The 26656-nt window shown below is 38.4% G+C and overlaps 1 protein-coding gene across 1 annotated transcript in view; it reads right to left on the bottom strand.

Moving 5' to 3' along the window:
* The window catches only part of LOC128663744 (pyroglutamylated RF-amide peptide receptor-like), a 552480-nt gene that overhangs the window by 37930 nt on the left and 487894 nt on the right, over positions 1–26656 (bottom strand). Inside the window, exon 4 of the mRNA XM_053718219.1 lies at positions 8125–8360. Within this exon, the coding sequence (XP_053574194.1) occupies positions 8125–8360 (236 nt within the window). The remainder of the gene's footprint in view (positions 1–8124; positions 8361–26656) is intronic.

Below are 26656 nucleotides of genomic sequence, written 5' to 3'. Positions count from 1 at the left end.
AACAGGGCCCTTTGCGGGGCATGCCCCAAGAATTTCAGCTCTTTTGCCTGTAAAAGAATAAATACAATACCCCCCCCCCCCAACATTACAACCCACCACCCACATACCCCTAATCTAACCCAAACCCCCCTTAAATAAACCTAACACTAAGCCCCTGAAGATCTTCCTACCTTGTCTTCACCATCCAGGTATCACCGATCCGTCCTGGCTCCAAGATCTTCATCCAACCCAAGCGGGGGTTGGCGATCCATAATCCGGTGCTCCAAAGTCTTCCTCCTATCCGGCAAGAAGAGGACATCCGGACCGGCAAACATCTTCTCCAAGCGGCATCTTCGATCTTCTTCCATCCGGTGCGGAGCGGGTCCATCTTGAAGCAGGCGACGCGGATCCATCCTCTTCTTCCGATGTCTCCCGACTAATGACGGTTCCTTTAAGGGACGTCATCCAAGATGGCGTCCCTCAAATTCCGATTGGCTGATAGGATTCTATCAGCCAATCGGAATTAAGGTAGGAATTTTCTGATTGGCTGATGGAATCAGCCAATCAGAATCAAGTTCAATCCGATTGGCTGATCCAATCAGCCAATCAGATTGAGCTCGCATTCTATTGGCTGTTCCGATCAGCCAATAGAATGCGAGCTCAATCTGATTGGCTGATGGGATCGGCCAATCGGATTGAACTTGATTCTGATTGGCTGATACCATCAGCCAATCAGAAAATTCCTACCTTAATTCCGATTGGCTGATAGAATCCTATCAGCCAATCGGAATTCGAGGGACGCCATCTTGGATGACGTCCCTTAAAGGAACCGTCATTAGTCGGGAGACATCGGAAGAAGAGGATGGATCCGCGTCGCCTGCTTCAAGATGGACCCGCTCCGCACCGGATGGAAGAAGATCGAAGATGCCGCTTGGAGAAGATGTTTGCCGGTCCGGATGTCCTCTTCTTGCCGGATAGGAGGAAGACTTTGGAGCACCGGATTATGGATCGCCAACCCCCGCTTGGGTTGGATGAAGATCTTGGAGCCAGGACGGATCGGTGATACCTGGATGGTGAAGACAAGGTAGGAAGATCTTCAGGGGCTTAGTGTTAGGTTTATTTAAGGGGGGTTTGGGTTAGATTAGGGGTATGTGGGTGGTGGGTTGTAATGTTGGGGGGGGGGGGGTATTGTATTTATTCTTTTACAGGCAAAAGAGCTGAAATTCTTGGGGCATGCCCCGCAAAGGGCCCTGTTCAGGGCTGGTAAGGTAAAAGAGCTTGTAACCTTTTTAATTTAGAATAGGGTAGGGAATTTTTTATTTTGGGGGGCTTTGTTATTTTATTAGGGGGCTTAGAGTAGGTGTAATTAGTTTAAAATTGTTGTAATATTTTTCTTATGTTTGTAAATATTTTTTTATTTTCTGTAACTTAGTTCTTTTTTATTTTTTGTACTTTAGCTAGTTTATTTAATTGTAGTTATTTGTAGCATTTGTATTTAATTAATTTATTGATAGTGTAGTGTTAGGTTAATTGTAGGTAATTGTAGGTAGTTTATTTAATTATTTTATTGATAGGGTAGTGTTAGGTTTAATTATAACTTAGGTTAGGATTTATTTTACAGGTAAATTTGTTATTATTTTAACTAGGTAACTATTAAATAGTTCTTAACTATTTAATAGCTATTGTACCTGGTTAAAATAATTACAAAGTTGCCTGTAAAATAAATATTAATCCTAAAATAGCTATAATATAATTATAATTTATATTGTAGCTATATTAGGATTTATTTTACAGGTAAGTATTTAGCTTTAAATAGGAATAAGTTATTTAATAAGAGTTAATTTATTTCGTTAGATAAAAATTATATTTAACTTAGGGGGGTGTTAGTGTTAGGGTTAGACTTAGCTTTAGGGGTTAATCCATTTATTAGAATAGCGGTGAGCTCCGATCGGAAGTTTATGGGTTAATAATTGAAGGTAGGTGTCGGCGATGTTAGGGAGGGCAGATTAGGGGTTAATACTATTTATGATAGGGTTAGTGAGGCGGATTAGGGGTTAATAACTTTATTATAGTAGCGCTCAGGTCCGCTCGGCAGATTAGGGGTTAATAAGTGTAGGTAGGTGTCGGCGACGTTGTGGGGGGCAGATTAGGGGTTAATAAATATAACATAGGGGTCGGCGATGTTAGGGCAGCAGATTAGGGGTACATAGGGATAACGTAGGTGGCGGCGTTTTACGGAGCGGCAGATTAGGGGTTAAAAGTGTAATGAAGGGGTCAGCGATAGCGTGGGCGGCAGATTAGGGGTTAATAAGTGTAAGGCTAGGGGTGTTTAGACTCGGGGTACATGTTAGGGTGTTAGGTGCAGACGTAGGAAGTGTTTCCCCATAGGAAACAATGGGGCTGCGTTAGGAGCTGAACGCTGCTTTTTTGCAGGTGTTAGGTTTTTTTTCAGCTCAAACAGCCCCTTTGTTTCCTATGGGAGAATCGTGCACGAGCACGTTTTTGATGCCGGCCGCGTCCGTAAGCAGCTCTGGTATCGAGAGTTGCATTTGCGGTAAAAATGCTCTACGCTCCTTTTTTGGAGCCTAACGCAGCATTTGTTTGAACTCTCGATACCAGAGTTAAATTTATGGTGCGGCCAGAAAAAAACCCGCGGAGCGTTAACAGCCCTTTTACCGCCGAACTCTAAATCTAGGCCTATGAATGTATGAAGCGTTTATTGCTTATTGCCTTTAGATCTTGTAGATCGTTAAAAGGAAACCCTTAAACAAAACAGAACTTTGCAGTGACAAAGAAGAGTTCTTCAGGAAACTGTTCCTCAAGGAATACTTCTGATATAAGTAGAAACTGGAACCCAATGGCATAATAGAAAAAAAAAAAACATATTGTGACAATCAAAAGTCAAACTTCATACATGTCTTCAGGGTATACTTTGATATGTTGGTCAGAAAATGGGAACTGAAACCCCTGTGGCCAAACACGCTAACAGTCCAACTCACATTTGCCTTCATGATATGTGCAAGTCAATGCTAATGAGAAATTGCAAAAGGTAAAGTGAGAGTGGGATTTGGGAATATGAACTTTTGAACGTAGTTAATTTTTTGCTATGCTAGTATGGGGTGAAACTTAGTTCATGGATGTACTGTAAGTTGATGTATTTCATTGTATGTTCTAACATTTTTTTCACTACACAGGAAAAGTTAATTATGTTGAAATATTGATTATACTATTCCTCCCCAGATGAAGCAATAACCACTTTATACATATGTTACATCATAATTTATACCTATGTTACATCATGTATTTAGTGCACTGTATTTAAATGACTATTGAATACAGTAGAACTGCACAATCAGCTAGTGCATTATAAAAGGACAATGCAATAACACTTTTTCTGAATTTTAAATGATCAGTACAAAATGTTTTGATAAATTTAAAAATGTACTTCAAGATGCTGGCCCCCTGTATCATGTGACAGTCATCAGCCAATCCCAGACTGATATACATAAACACTGTGAACTCTTGCACATGCTTAGTATTAGCTGGTGCCTGATAAAGTGTGCATATAAAGAGCCTGTGCACAATTCCATAATAGAAGTAAATTGCAAAGTCTCTTAAAACAGCATGCTCTATCTGAAACATGAAAGTTTCATTTTGACTTCAGTGACAATTTAACTGTTAAATTCTACATATTCATGAGACCTAAGTCTAAAGCCTTTTCGCACATTAAAGGGACAGTAAAGTTATAATTAGACATTCATTATTTAGACAGAGCATACAATTTTAAACAACGTTTCAATTTACTTCAATTATTTAATTTGCTTCCTTCTCTTGTTATCCTTTGCTGAAAGGTTTATCTAGGTAAGCTCAAGAGCAGCAACGAACCTAGGTTCTAGCAGCTGATTGATGGCTGCATATATATACCAATTATCATTGGCTCACCCATGTGTTCAGTTAAAAACCAGTAGTGCATTGCTGCTCCTTCAACAAATGATACCAAGAGAATGAAGCAAATTTGATAATAGAAGTAAATTATAAAGTTGTTTAAAATTGTATGTTCTACCTAAATCATGAAAAAAAAATTGGGGTTTAATGTGTTATACATTGAAGCAGCTCTAATGGGACACATAAGCAAAATTAAACCTTAAGTTTCACATGGAGCATAAGATTTAAAATCTTTCCAATTGACCACTTTATCTTTGTATTCTTAATTGAAATTTTAGTTCCCTTTTATGAGAGTATACTGAGTTAGGCTCATAAGTGTTTACATATGTACAACATTGCTGAAAACACTACTGCCATAATAATATCTGTATGGATAAACAAATACAATGTACATTTATAGTTCTGACACCCAACAAGTATAGGGCCAGAGTGGATTGCTAACAGTGCTAACAGTTACACACCAGCGATAACGGATTTATCACGGGTGTTTCCCCTCATCTGGATTACCGCTCATATTATAAATTGAAAGTAATCACGATCGATTGAGCACAATCGTGATTTACTCTAGAATGATTATCACGTCCTCAGAGCTCTGGTTAACTGTAATACATTACAAAGTACAGTTACATAATATCACCATATATAAAAATTATTAAAACAAAATATTGCACAATAAAGAGGTCTCAGGTGTTAGAAAAAAAAAGGTAGGCAAAGGGCTTTAACATTGAGATACATACATGTACATATCTAAAGATGTATATGTATGTGTATATATATATTTATTTACAGACATATATAGACATATATATATATATTCCCCCCTAAAATAATTACCATTTAATGATTGTAAACATCGTGCTGTTCTTCCGCCCGCAACTCATACTTTTTTTCTTCAATGGCGAATTCAGCTTCATCCAATAGTTGTGTGCCCTCTTTGGCGTCCAGCTCATGGGCACGCAACATATAATATATTCAATATTTAACATTCATATTTTCATGTCGGGTTAGTGCACATGAGAATATGCGATCAGGTTTGTGCACGAATATGATTCCGCCCCCCCCTCTGCCCCCCCCCCCCCAGTTTTTTACTCCATTGTTTTCTATGGGGGAATATGTGAATGTGCATGCAATATTGTAAGTTTGGCTTTTTGCGCTTATAGGGTTAGCACGAGAGCAAAAACAGTTCACTGCGCTTCCCGAAAAGAGCAAAAAGCTTACTTCTAGCACAGTTAACACTGGAGCTGGAGCATTAACTAACACTCCACTTGTAATCTAGCCCATAGTGAGATATGTAATTTCCATTTTTACTAGATTGTTCATGGGAAAAAATTAAATTTCATTCAAAAGATTTGTTTCAGATTTTTTCAAACATTCCGTTTGGCCTAATTTGATCCATGCAGGGCATTTGGTTCAGATGACTTTTGGATTCAGATTTGTGACAGTTAATTCCTATGGGAACAGCTAATATAGACAAGTGATAGTAACACAAATCTTACATTATATAATTTTAACAATTAAAGGAACCTATTTTTCAATGTTAAAAGAACATATAACTCCTGAATGACTAAAATCCAGCATTTAGTGCCTAACATCAGTCATTAGTAAGTTTATAGTAGGATTGAACAGGAGATGATAGACAAATGAATGGTAAAAACCCCTGTACATCATTACAAACAAATGAGCTTATCAACCAAACAATATAACTTATTCCTCCCATTTCTGCACCTTTTCTGTCTCCAAATGCCATGAACGAATGAACAATTAGATTTTATAAAACAATAATTCATTTTTTCATCCATTTCATCCAATAATGTATTTGGCTGTTTGTATATCAAATGACTCGACAAATCAGCAAAATTCAGACAAATTTGCATTCATCGAAAACTGAATGTACATCTCTAATTTTTACATTAACCAAATAATACCTAGAGGGTCATATGACTAATCATTTCTGTTATAATGTGAGTACTCAATTGAGTCATGGATTATTTTTGTAGAGAAGGTGGTGCAAGATTTTTGACAAATTCAATTAGTTAACTGAATATTGGGGTTGATTCTAATATTTTGCTTGTTTTCAGCAAATTTCTAGATGTCTGACTATATTGTTAGTGTGTTTTTTCAGTGATCACAATCACAAAATGCTTCTGCTTATAACTCCTCAAGCACCAAATGTTTATGTCCAAAAACAAAACAAAATCATTATTTGCCTTGTTAATCTAACAATATCTTAAAGGGACATTTAAGTCAAAATTAAACTTTTATGATTCAGATAGAACACACAATTTTAAACAACTTTTCAATTTATTTCCATTTACAAAATGTGCACAGTCTTTTTATACTTACACTTTTTCAGTCACCTTTTCCTACTGAGCATGTGCAAGAATTCACAGAATATATATATATATATATATATATATATATATATATATATATATATATATATATATATATATATATATAAAGCAAAATAATGCACTCTCAGGACTTTTCCACAAAAAACCAATTTAATGGAACGTTTTCGGGGTTCACAACCCCTTCATCAGCATGCAAAACAAACAAAATTCAACTCATTTATAGTGTTACATATCAATTACAACATATCAACCTAAGTGTCTCTCCAAAGGAAAAGTGCGCCAATTTTTCGAGTTTGGAACGCATATTGCGTTCCACAGTGCTATCCGAAACCGGAAGTTGTATTACCTCACTTCCGGTTTACGGATTCAACAGACAAAACGTGAAATAAAAGATAAAGTAGTGTACTCTACAATTTCAAACGTATTAATGTGACATACTAATTTGGGGGACTTATTATAACAACAGTGTGCCACATTCTAATAAGTCCCAAGAAAATTGTGATGGATATACATTGTCGAACGTTGCTACATCCGGTCGGCATAGAAACAGTAACCATGGTAATCATAAACAATTCTGATTGCCAAAAGGTGCCATAATTTACAATGGTATGCCAGCTGAATGAAACAACAATTTTCATAGTGCCAAAAGTAGCGTGTACTGAATTATATACAATCATATTGTATATATAAAAAGAATACTAATTTAAAAATTGAATAGTTAAAAAATAAAAAATAAAACATAAAAATTGGACCATATGACAGTACAATTGATTGGAGTGGCAAGTTACAAACGTAATGTTGCAAATGTGAGTGCTGTGACTCATAATGTATCGCCAGTATATTACAGCAAAGTGGCGTTAAACATATATAATGCTACACTAAATTCGCAAGCAAATGAAGATCAGATTAGAGCAGTAGATATATATAACAGTATTATAGGGCTGTGCTATTGGGCTGCTTTTTCGTTAGGGCACAATTTTCAATTAGATTAAATTTTGACCATTAGGGGGTAATGGCTTACGGCGGCCAAAATGTGCCAACAATCAAGTGAGGGGGGTAACCTTATTTCAGAATTCTAGCCTCCAGTATAATTGCAAGGCAGGGATATATGAGAAGAGGTAATACAGATAAGGATCATGGACATATAAAGCTCATATCGATACTATCCACCTCTGGAATTTATCCAAGTGGATGTGACTTTTTAGTGTCCGTTTTTAAGACTGGTGGTGCATGTTAAAGCAATGGGTAATGGCTCACGGCGGACCAGGCTTCCACAGAGAAGGTGGAGACAGATGTCCCACCTAAACTGTGCCGTTAGGCGCACAACACTTCCCCCTACACCTAGGGGAAACCGCGGGCCAGTTAAGGAGCAGCGGTCTTAAGACTGCTGCTTCTTAACTGCTGTTTCCGGCGAGCCTGAAGGCTCGCATGGAAACAGGGGCATCAGGGGCCATTCGGGCCTTGATAAATCGGCCCCTTTAGTCCTTTTGCATTATCTTTTTAATCATACATTTGTTGATTATGCAAATATACTTTATTTACTGGTCCTTTAAGCAATTCTTCCAATGTATTTAATTACATTTTGTAAGTATGTTTTGTAATGGAAGTGATATAGCCTAGTACCTGTTTATTTGGAGAAACTCTATTTATTTGATTGACTTTTTTAGGTTAAGGCTATAAAATTGTGCTGTTAGCTTCCCCTGAGGTGTGTGGAGAAGGGCATGAATGAATTATTATTAGAATATGTAACAAATACAGTTTGTTTATCTTATAAATGTTCCATGACAAGATCACTCTAGGTTGCTCCTTATTATTCTTATCTGAGTTACAGGGTGGCAGAAGTTACCGTGTAATTTTTGCCATCTCATTACGGCTTAGAGTATTAAGGACTGAACCGTCTCCAATGCGTTTCTTGATCCATAGTTCATATCCAATGCGTGTGTAAAGTAGCAGCATGACAGCAAGTGGTACAAGGAACAGAGCCACCAGGATGAAGATTGCATATGCCCTACGCAATCCAGCGTTACTCCAGGACTCCAGGCAGCACACGTGGTATAGATTGTACAGCAAGTCATATTTCACCTAGGATAAATAACACAAGTTATGGGAACTGGTCAGTAAGACAGCAGTGATTGTACAAGTCATATCAGAAGTAATTTGAATTGATCATTTACAGAATTTGGACTAGTTTCAATAAAAATAGTTAAAGTGTAATGCAGTTGTATAATAACTGTTTAGTGACTAAATCATACGTCATTAGTAAAAGAGCGTTATGTGCAAGCCACTAAATAAAATGTTAAAAAAAAGCATGACTGGTAGCCAATATCGCCCAATTTTCAAAGGTCTCTGGGCTGGTGAGATTGTTTAAGGATGGTTGCCAGTACTTCTATTTCCCTGAAGGAATTCTATATAGCTACTTTTTATCCTGAAAAAAGGGTGTCTCGCTAAGGGGCAGATGCTGCATTTTCGTATAGGAAGGAGATGCATGCATTACAAAAGCACACAATGAAAATCGTAAATTAAAAATCATACAAAATTAATAATTGAACCATTCATACACTAATACTCAGGAAAAAAAATGTATTGTAAATGTGCATAAAAAATCATAACAAAATTGTTCACCAAAATTTTTTAATGTAAATTAAACAGGAATAAATTGTATTACCTATGCAGAGCATAAATCATAATTTAAGTACACTGGATGTGCAAAAGATATAGAAATTTGTACTTATAAGAACAAAAGACATTCGGGCATATTTATCAAGCTCTGTATTGAGCTTGAGGCCCTGTGTTTCTGGCGAGCCTTCAGGCTCGCCTTAAACACAAGTTATCAGGCAGCTCTGAGGCGGCGGACAGATATTGCCAGAAATCAACTGGATCCAATACGATTGGGTTGATTGACACCCCTGCTGGCGGCCTAAATCTGCAGGGAGCGGTATTGCATCAGCAGTTCACCAGAACTGTTGGTGCAGTGATAAATGCCGAGAGCGTATGCTCTCGGCATGTATCACAATGTTAAATCGGCCCCAAAGCATCAGTGTTGTTTTTTGTAAAATGGGCAGAACATGGGCGTTGCATGGGTGTATATGAAATTGTCTCTCAAATACCAGAGTAATTCTCTAAACATTTTTGCCTTACAGATCTCACTGTTTTTCTTGCAAATTAAAAGGTGGCAAGTTTTTATGAAAATACTCAAAACTCTAATTACAATTAAAGGAAAACCTATTCATATGAAAATAACAGCAATTTTTAGGTACAGTGCAATAAAAATAGCGTAGTTTGATTTGTATTAGGTGTAATATTAAAGTTTAAACGTATGCTGGGTTCTCTCTCCATTGTGAAGTTTTACATAGCAGAAAGCTCTCATTATTTCTATGGGAGACAGCTGACCACTCGCAGGGACAGCCTATAGCCTCTATTTATGAAAGGTCTTGCGGACCTGATCCAACAGTGCGGATCAGGTCCGCAAGACCTCGCTGAATGCGGAGAGCAATACGCTCTCCATATTCAGCATTGCACCAGCAGCTCACAAGAGCTGCTGGTGCACCGCCGCCCCCTTCTGACTCGCGGCCAATCGGCCGCCAGCAGGGAGGTGTCAATCAACCCGATCGTACTCGATCGGGTTGAATTCCAGCGATTCCTGTCCGTCTGCTCAGAGACAGGGTTATGGAGCAGAGGTCTTTGTGACCGCTGCTTAATAACTGCTGTTTCTGGCGAGCCTGCAGGCTCGCTTGAAACACGGGGCCTCAAGCTCCATTCGGAGCTTGATAGATAGGCCCCTATTTATTAAATAGAATTCTATGAGGGCTGCCCCTGCGAGTTTCTATGTGAAAAACCACGTCTACACTGGTGAATGTTTTAGAAGTATCTGTCCAGTCACTCTATCATAGGTGGTTTTATGGCCAAAACTCCAACCCCCAACCATTCACTGTACATTAACCCTAAATTTAACCTCCACCACACTTAAACCATAACCAATCTTGCACCCAATGCAAATAAAGAATGCAACAGAGGTTAGGGTTAATCTGCACCTTTGCGTTAACTAAAATGTGATAATCATTTTTTTTGATCTGTATAAAAAACATAATTTATGCTTACCTGATAAATTTATTTCTCTTGTTGTGTATCCAGTCCACGGATCATCCATTACTTGTGGGATATTCTCATTCCCAACAGGAAGTTGCAAGAGGACACCCACAGCAGAGCTGTCTATATAGCTCCTCCCCTCACTGCCATATCCAGTCATTCGACCGAAAACAAACAGAGAAAGGAGAAACCATAGGGTGCAGTGGTGACTGTAGTTTAAAATTAAAAAATACCTGCCTTAAAATGACAGGGCGGGCCGTGGACTGGATACACCACAAGATAAATACATTTATCAGGTAAGCATAAATTATGTTTTCTCTTGTAAGGTGTATCCAGTCCACGGATCATCCATTACTTGTGGGATACCAATACCAAAGCTAAAGTACACGGATGAAGGGAGGGACAAGGCAGGTACTTAAACAGAAGGTAGCACTGCCTGTAAAACCTTTCATCCAAAAATAGCCTCCGAAGAAGCAAAAGTATCAAATTTGTAGAATTTTGAAAAGGTATGAAGCGAAGACCAAGTCGCCGCCTTGCAAATCTGTTCAACAGAAGCCTCATTTTTAAAGGCACATGTGGAAGCCACAGCTCTAGTAGAATGAGCTGTAATCCTTTCTGGAGGCTGCTGGCCAGCAGTCTCATAGGCTAAGCGGAATATGCTTTTTAGCCAAAAAGAAAGAGAGGTTGCCAAAGCCTTTTGACCTCTCCTCTGTCCAGAGTAGACAACAAACCAAGCAGATGTTTGCCGAAAATCTGTAGTAGCTTGTAAGTAAAACTTTAAAGCACGAACCACGTCCAGATTGTGTAATAGACGTTCCTTCCTTGAAGAAGGATTAGGACACAAAGACGGAACAACAATCTCTTGATTGATATTCTTATTAGATACCACCTTAGTTAAAAACCCAGGTTTGGTACGCAGAACTACCTTATCTGCATGGAAGATCAGATAAGGAGAATCACATAAGGCAGATAACTCGGAAACTCTACGAGCCGAGGAAATAGCTACCAAAAAAAGAACTTTCCAAAATAAAAGTTTGATATCTATGGAATGAAGAGGTTCAAACGGAACCCCCTGAAGAACTTTAAGAACCAAATTTAAACTCCATGGTGGAGCAACAGGTTTAAACACAGGCTTGATTCTAACTAAAGCCTGACAAAATGCCTGAACATCTGGGACATCCGCCAGACGCTTGTGCAAAAGAATAGATGGTGCAGAAATCTGTCCCTTTAAAGAACTAGCTGACAATCCTTTCTCCAATCCTTCTTGGAGAAAAGATAATATCCTGGGAATCCTGACCTTACTCCATGAGTAGCCCTTGGAATCACACCAATAAAGATATTTCTGCCATATCTTATGATAGATTTTCCTGGTGACAGGCTTTCGTGCCTGAATTAAGGTATCAATGACTGACTCGGAGAAACCACACTTTGATAAAATCAAGCGTTCAATCTCCAGGCAGTCAGCCTCAGAGAAATTAGATTTGGATGGTTGAAAGGACTTTGAAGTAGAAGGTCCTGTCTCAGCGGCAGAGTCCATGGTGGAAAGGATGACATGTCCACCAGATCTGCATACCAAGTCCTGCGTGGCCACGCAGGCGCTATCAAGATCACTGATGCTCTCTCCTGCTTGATCTTGGCAATCAGACGAGGGAGCAGAGGAAACGGTGGAAACACATAAGCCGACTGAAATCTGATGAACCTCATTGTCGCTAGATGAGGCCAAGCCAGAAGAGCATTGAATATCGCTCTTAGTTCCAGAATGTTTATTGGAAGGAGTGACTCCTCCTGAGTCCACGATCCCTGAGCCTTCAGGGAGTTCCAGACTGCACCCCAACCTAGAAGGCTGGCATCTGTCGTCACAATTGTCCAATCTGGCCTGCGAAAGGTCATACCTTTGGACAGATGGACCTGAGATAGCTACCAGATAAAGAATCCCTGGTCTCTTGATCCAGATTTAGTAGAGGGGACAAATCTGTGTAATCCCCATTCCACTGACTGAGCATGCAGAGTTGCAGCGGTCTGAGATGTAGGCGTGCAAACGGCACTATGTCCATTGCCGCTACCATTAAGCCGATTACTTCCATGCACTGAGCCACCGAAGGGCGAGGAATGGAATAAAGAACACGGCAGGAATTTAGAAGTTTTGATAACCTGGACTCCGTCAGGTAAATTTTCATTTCTACAGAATCTATCAGAGTCCGTAGGAAGGAAACTCTTGTAAGGGGGGATAGAGAACTCTTTTCCTCATTCACCTTCCACCCATGCGACCTCAGAAATGCCAACACTATGTCCGTATGAGACTTGGCAATTTGGAAGTTTGACGCCTGAATTAGGATGTCGTCTAAATAAGGGGCCACTGCTATGCCCCGCGGCCTTAGGACTGCCAGAAGCAACCCCAGAACCTTCGTAAAAATTATTGGGGCTGTAGCTAGCCCAAAGGGAAGAGCTACAAACTGGTAATGCCTGTCTAGGAAGGCAAACCTGAGAAACCGATGATGATCTTTGTGTATCGGAATGTGAAGATAAGCATCCTTTAAATCCACTGTAGTCATGTATTGACCCTCCTCATAGGTAGGATGGTACGAATAGTCTCCATCTTGAATGATGGAACTCTGAGGAATTTGTTTAAGATCTTTAGATCCAAGATTGGTCTGAAGGTTCCCTCTTTTTTGGGAACTACAAACAGATTTGAGTAAAAACCCTGTCCCTGTTCCTCCTTTTGAACTGGATGGATCACTCCCATAACTAGGAGGTATTGTACACAGTGTAAGAATGCCTCTCTCTTTATCTGGTTTGCAGATAATTGTGAAAGGTAAAATCTCCCTTTTGGGGGGGAAACCTTGAAGTCCAGAAGATATCCCTGGGATATAATTTCCAACGCCCAGGGATCCTGAACATCTCTTGCCCACGCCTGGGCGAAGAGTGAAAGTCTGCCCCCTACTAGATCCGTTATCGGATAGGGGGCCATTCCTTCATGCTGTCTTAGAGGCAGCAGCAGGCTTTTTGGCCTGCTTACCCTTGTTCCAGGTCTGGTTAGGTCTCCAAACCGTCTTGGACTGAGCAAAAGTTCCCTCTTGTTTTGCATTAGAGGAAGTTGATGCCGCACTTGCCTTGAAGTTTCGAAAGGCACGAAAATTAGACTGTTTGGCCCTTGATTTGGACCTATCCTGAGGAAGGGCATGATCTTTTCCTCCAGTGATATCAGCAATAATCTCCTTCAAACCAGGCCCGAATAGTGTCTGCCCCTTGAAGGGAATGTTAAGCAGCTTAGACTTTTAAGTAACGTCAGCTGACCATGATTTAAACCATAGCGCTCTGCGCGCCTGGATAGCAAAACCAGAATTCTTAGCCGTTAGTTTAGTCAAATGAACAATGGCATCAGAAACAAAATAATTGGCTAGCTTAAGTGCTCTAAGCTTGTCAAGTATGTCATCCAATGGAGTCGCTACCTGTAAAGCCTCTTCCAGAGACTCAAACCAGAACGCCGCAGCAGCAGTGACAGGGGCAATGCATGCAAAGGGCTGTAGGATAAAACCTTGTTGAATAAACATTTTCTGAAGGTAACCCTCTAACTTTTTATCAATTGGATCTAAGAAAGCACAACTGTCCTCGACAGGGATAGTAGTACGCTTTGCTAGAGTAGAAATTGCTCCCTCCACCTTAGGAACTGTCTGCCATAAGTCTCGTGTGGTGGCGTCTATTGGAAACATTTTTCTAAAAATAGGAGGGGGAGAGAACGGCACACCTGGTCTATCCCATTCCTTAGTAATAATTTCTGTAAACCTTTTAGGTATTGGAAAAACATCAGTACACATCGGCACTGCATAGTATTTATCCAGTCTACACAATTTCTCTGGCACTGCAATTGTATCACAGTCATTCAGAGCAGCTAAAACCTCCCTGAGTAACACGCGGAGGTGTTCAAGCTTAAATTTAAATGTAGAAATATCAGAATCAGGTTGCATCATCTTCCCTGGGTCAGAAATATCACCCACAGAAAGAAGCTCTCCTTCTTCAGCTTCTGCATATTGTGAGGCATTATCAGACATAGCTCTTAAAGCGTCAGTATGCTCTGTATTTCGTCTAGCTCCAGAGCTATCTCACTTTCCTCTAAATTCAGGTAGTCTGGCTAATACCGCTGACAGTGTATTATCCATGACTGCCGCCATGTCTTGTAAAGTAAACGCTATGGGCGCTCTAGATGTACTTGGCGCCATTTGAGCGTGAGTCCCTTGAGCGGGAGTCAAAGGATCTGACACGTGGGGAGAGTTAGTCGGCATAACTTCCCCCTCGTCAGATTCCTCTGGTGATACATTTTTTAAAGACAGAATATGATCTTTATTGCTTAAAGTGAAATCAGTACATTTGGTACACATTCTAAGAGGGGGCTCCACAATGGCTTTTAAACATAATGAACAAGGAGTTTCCTCTATGTCAGACATGTTTATACAGACTAGCAATGAGACTAGCAAGCTTGGAAAACACTTTAAATCAGGTTAACAAGCAATTATAATAAACGGTACTGTGCCTTTAAGAGAAACAAATTTTGTCAGAATTTGAAAAACAGTGAAAAAAGGCAGTAAATCAAACGAAATTTTTACAGTGTGTATAATAAGCTAACAGAGCATTGCACCCACTTGCAAATGGATGATTAACCCCTTAGTTCAAAAACCGGATAAAAAAAACGATATAGACGTTTTTTAACAGTCACACCAAACTGCCACAGCCTTGCTGTGGGCCTACCTTCCCCAACAAACGATTTTGGAAAGCCTAAGAGCCCTTTAGAGATGTCCTATAGCATTCAGAAGACCCTTGGAGGAAGCTGGATGTCTCAGTCTGTAAAAGTTACTGTGCAAAAAAAGCGCTAAATTAGGCCCCTCCCACTCATAGTAACACAGTGGAAAGCCTCAGGAAACTGTTTCTAGGCAAATTTAAGCCAGCCATGTGGAAAAAACTAGGCCCCAATAAAGTCTTATCACCAAAGTATATATAAAAACGTTTAAACATGCCAGCAAACGTTTTATATTATAAGTATAAAAGAGTATTACCTCAGAAAGTAAGCATGATACCAGTCGCTATTAAATCACTGTATTCAGGCTAACCTTACATAAATTTGGTATCAGCAGAATTTTCTAGCATTCACATCTTCTAGAAAAAATCTTAACTGCACATACCTCATAGCAGGATAACCTGCACGCCATTCCCCCGCTGAAGTTATCTCTCTCTTCAGTCATGTGTGAGAACAGCAATGGATCTTAGTTACAACCTGCTAAGATCATAGAAATCCCAGGCAGATTCTTCTGTTTTTCTGCCTGGAATAAAATAGTACAACTCCGGTACCATTTAAAAATAATAAACTTTTGATTGAAGTAAAATAACAGCTACATTTCACCACTTCTCTCTTACTACCTCCATGTTTGTTGAGAGTTGCAAGAGAATGACTGGATATGGCAGTGAGGGGAAGAGCTATATAGACAGCTCTGCTGTGGGTGTCCTCTTGCAACTTCCTGTTAGGAATGAGAATATCCCACAAGTAATGGATGATCCGTGGACTGGATACACCTTACAAGAGAAACAAGAACAAAATAAATTGCGCCAATGGTCTAGAATTCCTGTAAATAGACAATGTATTTGTTATATACACTCACAAATCAGAATATATTCCACTCATCAAAACAGCCTTTGTGGGAGGATGCAACAGGCCCAGGAAGAGAGAACTGTATTATATTATTATCAATCTGGAAAACAGATATATTTGTTTGTTCCTTCTGATCTTCTGCATTGACTTGTATGTACCTAAAATCAGTTGTATGGCAGCGAAAGCATCTGTACCATTGCCTTTAAGACTTGCGAGGGTAAAATGGTCAGGATGAACATTATTGGATGCAGAGCCTAACAGCCTCATAGGTTACTATCACTAATTTGTCATTATGTCATATTGGCTCCATTAGAAAACAATAGCCATCACTATTACTTGAGATCTGCTGAACTGCAGATCCAACACTGTCATATTAACCTGAGGTGACATAACATTTTGCCCTTAGATTGTTGAAAATGAATTCAGGTGTCCTGAATTTAAACTAAGATTATAATAAATTGCCAAGGATCTGAGATTAAAATACACATAGAAAAAAGTAGTCAAATGTATTCTTTTTGCAGTATGTCTTTATTCTTCCTATAACAATATGTTAACTTTTCCCTAATGTATAAACTTAATGGGACAGTCTAGTCAAAATAAAACTTTTATGATTAAGATAGGGCATGCAATTTTAAACAACTTTCCAATTTACTTTTATCATCAAATTTGCTTAGCTCTCTTTGTATTCTTTGTGGAAAGCTTAACCTAGGTAGGCTCAGATGCTAATTTGAACTGCCTCTTATCTCAGTACATTTACAGTTTTTTGAAGGTTGGGCACTGCTAGTTCATGTGTGTCATAAAGATAACATTGTGCTCACTCCCGTGGAGTTATTTAAGAGTCAGCACTGATTGGTTAAAATGGATGTCTGTGAGAAGAACTGAGATAAGGGGGCAGTCTGCAGAGGCTTAGATACAAGGCAATCACAGAGGTAAAAAGTATATTAATATAACGGTTATGCAAAACTGGGGAATGGGTAATAAATAGATTATCTATCTTTATAAACAATAAAAATTCTGGAGTACACTGTCCCTTTAAGGGACATCATAAACTGAAAAGAAGTTTGTCTTATTTAAAATATCAATAAAAACTGATCTACTTTGAACTAAACCTTCCCTCCTCCCTAATCAGTATTCTTAAATTATGTGCTTTATGTAAGACCCTGGGCTTACAAGTATTGTATAGAGGGAAAAGCACATATTTCTTGAATGTTGTAATTTACAAAACAAGTGCTGTTCTGTGGAGCAGTGTGATCAATTATTATAAGGGTTGATGACCCTTACTGAATGATAACACAGTAAAAGAATGACACTAGCTAACAAATTAGTACACAAAGCAAATCATAAATTGCCATTAATTACTTATTATTATATCAGTGCTCTCTGCCTTTGTCACTGTCTTAAACCCTCATTAATTGGCTAGATTTTAACTTCCCATGGGAACAAGCCTTATTTAATCCTGGCATTGCACTGTGAAATGTGTTGATTATTTATAAAAAATGCTTCACAATAACACTAATAATAATAAGGAATAATAATGCTAATAATAATTATCATAATAACAATCATATAATCATCAACAGTGAGATAAAAACTCAGCATAGAAAACAATTGTTAATTTGTCCTTAATATGTGTATCATATAGTAATGCTCTTCAAAATTAACTCAACTTATATTTTATAGTGTCCCTTTATTGCAATGTGAGATATGACACTAAGGGCCAGATCACGAGTGGAGCGCTAACAGTTACGTGTGAGCAATAAGAGGTTTATCTCGGGTGTTTGCGTGCGTCTGATGTTTTGCTCATATTACAAGTTGAAAGTAAATGCGATTGCTTGAGCACAAGTGAAGTTAATGTGTGTTGGTTAGTGAGCCCTCAAAGTTCTGGTTAACTGTTTTGCAAAACAAAAAAGTGTCTCAAACCACTTCAAAATACATTACAAAGTACAGTTACACTCCTAATTAAACACCATCTAATAAAAAATTATTAAAAAAAAAAAAGTTATAAGGGCTCAAAGATATGAGGTCTCAGGTGTTAGAAAAAAAAGGCAGCCAAAGGACTTTTTAAACCCTTTCTGGTCCTATAAATTTTAGCTTTATTGAGCCAGCAGGTCTTATTTAATTTTGCTAATTATATGCGTTCATGCAGGTGAATCACAGGCATCCCCGTATAGCTAGTAATAGAATCACTCTGCACCGAAGTGCAGAGCAGAGGGAAAGACAAATCCGTGCACCCACCAGCACGTACAGCCCATAGCAGCCAGGTCTGGACGGGCAAATACATGACAGCTATAGTGTCCTAGTTTGATTAACCCCTTGCCATCTAGAGCTTTCCTAGGCAACCTCATGACCATGTGACGGATTGGCTTCTATTCAGTACAGCACTGAGTCCCTTGCTGCTGTGAGAAGACCTGTCTGATTCACAATGACATCCGTGTCTCATATCCGGATCCGGAAGCGTCCCTGTATGGGCTATAGAGCTCTTGTGGGTGTGTACACACCTTTCAATCAGAATGCCAGATATCCCCGGTGTAAAAGTCATGTTGGAATATATCTGACATTAGGCTGTAAGAGGTAAAACCCTTTGTCGGATATATTCCGACATAGGATCTAAAAGGGTTAACAAAGGACTTTAACACATGTCTAAATATATATATGTAGGTATATTTCTATATTTCTATGTGTGTACATGTAGACACATAAATACATACAGTATGTACACATATATAGACATATATATAAGTGCATTGCAGTTAAAGGGAAGGTAAACTTGAGGGTACTCACTCAAGTCATAGGATATAATTTAAAAAAATTAGCTAGATTTAATTCATGAAATCTGTATAAAACGGCCCCAGGGGAAAATACGATTAGTTGATTGCAGATGAGTCATCTGTCAATCAACTGAAGACTATGGCAGGCGGAGGAACGGTGGTTATCGTTCCTGCATTAAAATGTAAATATCTAAGAAGATCTGTATAAATTACAGATTTCATGAATTAAAGTGTAGCTCATTTTTAAATTATATCCTATGACTTGAGCGAGTACGCTCGACAATAGAAATTCAGTAGCTCTCATCCTATTGACTGATTTGAATTTGAAGAATCAAATCAGCCAATACGAATGCAAGGTACGCCAAATTCAAACACGTAACTTGCATTTAATATTCAGTGTACGGCAGTGATCGTACAAAGAGGTCACCGGTCTTCAGTTCCTCGGTCACCGGTCTTCAGTTCCGCGGTCCTGGATGAAGGTAGAAGAGGTCGCCATTTGGAAGAAGACTTCACCACCTGACTTCAGGAACCGTGAGTACCTATCTGGGGGTTAGACTTAGTTGTTTTTTTTAATTTTAATTTTTTTTTATTTTTTAGATTAGGGATTTTGGGAAATTGTAAAAGAGCTGAATGCCCTTTGAAGGGCAATGCCCATAAAAATTCCCCTTTAGGGGCGGTGGGTAGTTTAGGATTTTTTAGTGTTAGGTTTTTTTTTTATTTTGGGGGGTTTGGTGGGTGGGTTACTTGTGGGAAAAAGAGGGGAAAACTTTTTTTTAAAGGTAAAAGAGCTGTTTAACTTAGGGCAATGCCCTACAAAAAGGCTATTGGTAGTTTAGTATTAGATTAGGGGGTGCTTTTATTTTTTTATTTTTTTTTATTTTCTAACACCTAGATTACAAGTTTTGCGTTTGGGGTTTTAACGCTGAAAAAATGGTAATTTCAGCGTTAAAACAGCACCGCAGCCATTGCAAGTCTTGTCGGTATAGCTGTACTGCAAGCCTTTTAGCCTGTAACGCAACGTCAGTCCCGCACTTGTACAAATTACGTTTTTTCATGGGACTTCCATAGCGCAGCCATTACAAGTTTTGCGGTGAGGCTAAAATCTGTGAGCAGTAGTTATGAGTTTTACACTACAAATCTGTTACATAAAACTCATAACTAAAGTGTTACAAAGTACACTAACACCCATAAACTACCTATTAATCCCTAAACCGAGGCCCTCCCGCATCGCAAACACTATATTAAACTTATTAACCCCTAATCTGCCGCTCCCGACATCACTGCCACTAATACAATTTATTAACCCCTATTCCGTCGCTCCCTGGCATCGCCGCCACTTTACTAAAGTTATTAATCCCTATTCCCCCGCATCCCAACATCGCCCACACTATAATAAAGATATTAATCCCTATTGCGCCGCTCCCACACCACCACTATAATAAACCTATTAACCCCTGAACCGCAAGCCCCCCACAATGAAATATACTAAATTAAACTAATAACCCCTAAACCGAAAGCTCCCCACATCGCAATAATTTAATTTAAACTAGTAACGCTTAAACCTAATGCCCCCCTAACTTTATATTAAAATTACAATTTCCCTATCTTAAATTAAAACGTACCTGTCAAATTAAAAAACTAAGTTTAAACTAACAATTAAACTAATATAACTATTAATATAAAATTAAACTAACTACCAATTAAAGAAAACTAAAATACACATTAAAAAAATCTTACTACTATAAAAATTACAAAATATCTAATTACAAAAAATTAAAAATACTAAATTACATAAAATAACAAACACTAAATTATGAAAAATGACAAACAACATTATCAAAAATAAAAATGATTTAAACCTAATCTAGTGTTTAAAAAGAGTATGCAATAGAGCATACAATAGGGTGCGCTGGTGATAGTGTTAAAAACCAATGAGTGTTTGGTAGAACAAAAAAGCGTATATGGTTAAACCTGAAAATATATATAGTGCTAAAAATATACAAAAAACGTAGATGGTTAAACCTGACAATACGTATAGTGCTATAAATATGCAATAATGAGAAATAAATTACAAAGCAGTGCTGTGAAAAAAATGTGCAAACAATACTAAATCAAATCAAGTAATCGGTGTACAAGCATAAAAAATATTCTCTCGATTTTCATTAGGGTCTAATAATATAGTAATCCCAAAGTGTAGGCATAGAAAATAAAATAAAAAAATAATCAAAAAAGAATTAGTCCGGTGGAAAAAATGAAAGTCTGAAGTGTAAGCAAGAAATTGCAAGAACACAAAATGTTCAGTTAAAAAACAACCAAATTAAAAAATACTGGTGAGAGTGTTAGAAAATGGTGAAGTCACCAAACCATTCCAAAGGGTGAAGGCGGCTCCTCTCCGGGACCGGTGGTGAGTCGGATGATCTAAGATATGGAGACAGGAAAGAGAGAGCGCCTAATGGTGTGATATCACACTGACAAGTGAAAGACCAAGGAGGAATAGCAACAGTAGAAAGGTACTCACAAACGAGCTGGCACTAACGATTAGTGCATACGAGCAGGCTGACCTTTTACAGCAGTCAGTACGCTGGGGGATAGATCCTGTGTGTTGTCCACCAAAAGCGGGTAATCAGCCGTTCATGGTAGCTGCAATGAAGGAAATTCCTCTGCACACAGCGTGTGTGAGTTGATTCAGCGTCTGTGACACAGGTGATCAGCTTAGCAATGGAGGAAATCCCTCTGCACACAGCGTGTGCGGGTCGATTCAGCGTCTGTAAGGACGGTCCGTAGGGTCTCAATAAGACCGGTGCTAAACCAAGGGGCCAGCAACAGCTGCACAGGAAGTAGTGATTCCCATTTACTTCCTGTGCAGCTGTTGCTGGTCCCTTGGTTTAGCACCGGTCTTATTGAGACCCTACGGATCGTCCTTACAGATGCTGAATCGACCCGCACACGCTGTGTGCAGAAGGATTTCCTCCATTGCTAAGCTGATCACCTGTGTCACAGACGCTGAATCAACTCACACACACTGTGTTCAGAGGGATTTCCTTCATTGCAGCTACCACAAACGGCTGATTACCCGCTTTTGGTGGACAACACACAGGATCTATCCCCCAGCGTACTGATTGCTGTAAAAGGTCAGCCTGCTCGTATGCACTAATCGTTAGTGCCAACTCGTTTGTGAGTACCTCTCTACTGTTGCTATTCCTCCTTGGTCTTTCACTTGTCAGTGCGATATCACACCATTAGGCGCTCTCTCTTTCCTGTCTCTACACCTAATCTAATAGCCCTATAAAAATAAAAATATCCACCCAAAAAAAATAAAAAATAGCCTACAATAAACTACCAATAGCCCTTAAAAGGGCCTTTTGTAGGGCATTGCCCTAAGTTAAACAGCTCTTTTACCTGTAAAAAAAACACAACAGTAAAACCCACCACCCAACCAACCCCCCAAAATAAGAAACCTAACTCTAACAAAAACCTAAGCTACCCAATTGTTCTGAAAAGGGCATTTGTATGGACATTGCCCTTAAAAGGGCTTTTAGCTCTTTTGCAATGCCCTGAAAAGGGCATTAAGCTCTTTTAAGAAAAGCTCAGACCCTAAACTAAAAAAAACCCCCACCCAAAATAGTTTAAAAAATCCTAACACTAACCCCCGAAGATCCACTTACAGTTCCTGAAGTCCGGACATCCAGGTGGCGAGAGGTCTTCATCCAGGCGGCTCCATCTTCATCCATCGCAGGACTGGCATCTTCTTCATCCCTGCAGACGCGGATCAGTCGATGCGCAGAGGCGGAGGTCCAGGCGAAGGTCCAAGGCAGAGGTCCAGGTGGAGGTCCAAGGCGGAGGTCCAGACGGAGGTCCATCGATCCGACGTGGAGGTCCTCTTCATGCGATCGTCCGCCGCACACTGAGTATTGAAAGCGTGCACGAGCACATCAAAACAGCGCTTCTATTTTGAGTGGTATGGAGCGCAAAGCAACCGTATTGCATGCACAAGCCAGCTTTTTTCGAAACTTGTAATGGCTGCGCTATAGAGGTTGAAATAACGCAACTTTTGTTGCATTTGTTAAATTCCCTAACTTGTGTTGTGGGGCATGGTGGATTAGGGCTTAATAGTTTAAATGACTAGATTGCGTTGTGTGGCATGTCGGATTAGGGGTTAATAGTTTAAATAGATACTTTGTGATATGGGGGTTGATGGTTTAAATAGATACTTTACGATATGGGGGCATGGCGGATTAGGGGTTAATTGTTTTAATAGATACTTTGCGATATAGGGCATGGCGGAATAGGTGTTTATAGTTTTAATAGCTAGTTTGCGTTGTGGGGCATGGCTGTTTAGAGTTTAATACATTTATTATAAGTTGCGATGTGGGGGATGGCGGATAGAGGGGTTTTGACATGTAGGTTTAGATTTCAATGGGATAAAGGTCTTAAAAAGCACCTTTTTCCTGTTTTACACCTAGTTGTGCTGGGCGTAATTTTTGTTACTGTATCGGCAGCCTCCGACAGTGTATTAACGGTTTGGGCTGGCATTGGAAACCGGGTATTATTTAAAGATTAGCGGCTTCTGATACTTTGTATGGGACACTATAATATTTTCGGCAGCCGGAGACCGGTTGCGGAAATTGAGTTATAACTCACCATTGGAAGCAGTAAATAAACGTTATTGCTTCCGACAGCTTATTTAACGGTTTGCGAGTGTACGCAAACCGAATTACAGCTCAGTGGAAACGAGCTCTATGTTGGTTCCTTCTTGTTTTTATATCTGAGGTAATACCGACTGCTTCATATATTGTGCGACCTCCTAAGGATTCAATAGTGAAGACACACAGACAGCTGGATTGAAATATCGCTGTGGAGACCACACTCCTCTCCCCTAATACTGCAATCTACTTTCCTCATAGGATCGAGGGCACTTCTCGTGAGTATATTGAAGAAACGTTGTTTTCAGTCTGATATCTTCAAGCAACATATGAACTTTTGTTGGATACAATGTTTCTGAATTGTTTGTTGAAATATGCTTTTAGCTACTTTTTAAATATTAAGGATAGTTGTACATAGAATTACCAGTCTGCTTTTTGAAAGCTAGTATTTGTATTGACTGACAGTGCGGGTTATATACTTTTTTTATTGAACTTTTTATTTTTCACTAAGGAGTACATTGAGGGTGTATTTCTTTATTGTAAATTGGTTAAACCTGCTGCTTCAGATTGTCCATCCCTATAGCGCCTCCTAAGGAGATCTTTGAGCCAGTTTTCTGACTCTCAGTAACCCTTTACCTCTTGTCTTTAGCTATTTATAATAATGTATATATAAATAGGTATAAATATATATTGTACCAAAACACCAAATAGAACATATTCTGCTATGTATCGGAATGTGAAATATTCATATATTCATGTTGGGTTAGCGCATTTGAGAATATGCGATCGGATTTGCGCGCGAGTAGGGTGTTAGTATATTTCCCCCACTTTTTTTACTTCTTTGACTTCTATGGGGGAATAGATTATTGTGTGATATTCTAAGTTTGGCTTTTTACGCACGTTGGGTTAGCGTGCGAGTGATAACAATTCAAGTTAATGCGTGTCCTCAGAGCTCTAGTTAACTGTTTTGTGAAACAAAAAAGTGTCACAAAACACATTAAAAATACATTACAAAGTACAGTAACCCTCATAATGACACCTTCCAATAAAAATGATTAAAAAAAATATTGTACAAAAAAGTTATTAGGGCTCAAAGATATGAGATCTCAGGTGTTAGAAAAAAAGGTCTGGCAAAGGACTTTAACATAGAGATAAATACATATACATGTCTAAATATGGATATGTATGTATATGTATATGTCTATCTATCTATCTATCTATCTATCTATCTATCTATATATACATATATATATATATATATATATATATATATATATACACACACACTATGGCCTCTATTTAACAAAGTCTGGCGGACCTGATCAGACAGTGCGGATCAGGTCCGCCAGACCTCGCTGAATGCGGAGAGCAATATGCTCTCCGTATTCAGCATTGCACCAGCAGCTCACAACGCCGCCCCCTGCAGACTCGCGGGCCGCCTGCAGATTCGCGGGCCGCCAGCAGGGAGGTGTCAATCAACCCAATCGTACTCGATCAGGTTGATTTCTGGCGATGTCTGTCCGCCTGCTCAGAGCAGGCGGTCAGGTTATGGAGCAGCGGTCTTTGTGACCGCTGCTTCATATCTGCTGTTTCTGTCTGAAGACTCGCCAGAAACACGGGTCGTCAAGCTCCTTTCGGAGCTTGATATATAGCCCCCTATATATATATATATATATATATATATATATATATATATATATATATATATATATATATATGTTTATAGACATATATACACATATAAACACATACATACATATATGTATACAAATACATATATAGACATATATACACATATAAACACATACATACATATATGTATACAAATACATATATAGACATATATACACATATAAACACATACATACATATATGTATACAAATACATATATAGACATATATACACATATAAACACATACATACATATGTATACAAATATATATATAGACATATATACACATATAAACACATACATACATATGTATACAAATACATATATAGACATATATACACATATAAACACATACATACATATGTATACAAATACATATATAGACATATATACACATATAAACACATACATACATATGTATACAAATACATATATAGACATATATACACATATAAACACATACATACATATGTATACAAATACATATATAGACATATATACACATATAAACACATACATACATATGTATACAAATACATATATAGACATATATACACATATAAACACATACATACATATGTATACAAATACATATATAGACATATATACACATATAAACACATACATACATATGTATACAAATACATATATAGACATATATACACATATAAACACATACATACATATGTATACAAATACATATATAGACATATATACACATATAAACACATACATACATATGTATACAAATACATATATAGACATATATATAAGTGCATTGGAGTCCTTTGCAGTCGAGTAGATGAAAACATGTATAATCATATTTATGCAAAAGAATTATTTTAACAATGTTATACATTTGCAAGAGCACTAAATAGTAGCAATGTTTGTTGCCATACAGTGCTCCATACATACCAAGTTGTTCTTTTCAACCAACAATACCATGAGAGCAAAGCAAATTTGATGATGCAAGTAAATTGAAAACTTTAAAAAAAAAATTGTCTCTAAGTTTGAAAGGTTACAAAAACATCTCTTTAACATCTTCATTGTGAAGGACGACAGGTTGGAGCCAGTGCTCCAAATTAGAAAATGGTAAAATTTGACATAAATATTTAAAGGGACTTGAAAATCAAAGTTACATTTTCAGATAGAAAATTTAATTTTAAGAAACTTTTCAATTTCCTAGTATTATTAAATTGACTTTATTCTCTTGATACTCTTTGTTGAAAATCATACCTAGGTAGTCTCAGAAGCAACAATACATTACTGGAAGTTAGGTGGTGATAGGTGGCTACGCACATATGCCTCTTGTTAGTGGCTTAATATATTTGTTCACTTAGGGACACTAAATACTAAATACATTTTATGGACCTCCCTATAATTGTCGGTGCCACCATTTTGAAACCTAGGCTACATTGCAGGTTTCTGAAAGAGAGTTACTGCACACATGCACACACATAAGCACTGGAATGCGGTGAAAGCTAAATTTCAACATGGTGGTATCCATGACTAAAGGGAGGCAGGGATTAACCTCAATACTATGTGTATAACATTTATTTAGGGCTAGATT

This window comes from Bombina bombina, chromosome 6 (assembly GCF_027579735.1).
Source record: "Bombina bombina isolate aBomBom1 chromosome 6, aBomBom1.pri, whole genome shotgun sequence".
Classification (NCBI taxonomy): domain Eukaryota; kingdom Metazoa; phylum Chordata; class Amphibia; order Anura; family Bombinatoridae; genus Bombina; species Bombina bombina.
Note: the sequence above shows the minus strand (reverse complement) of the source record. Positions and strands in the feature narration are given on the sequence as shown.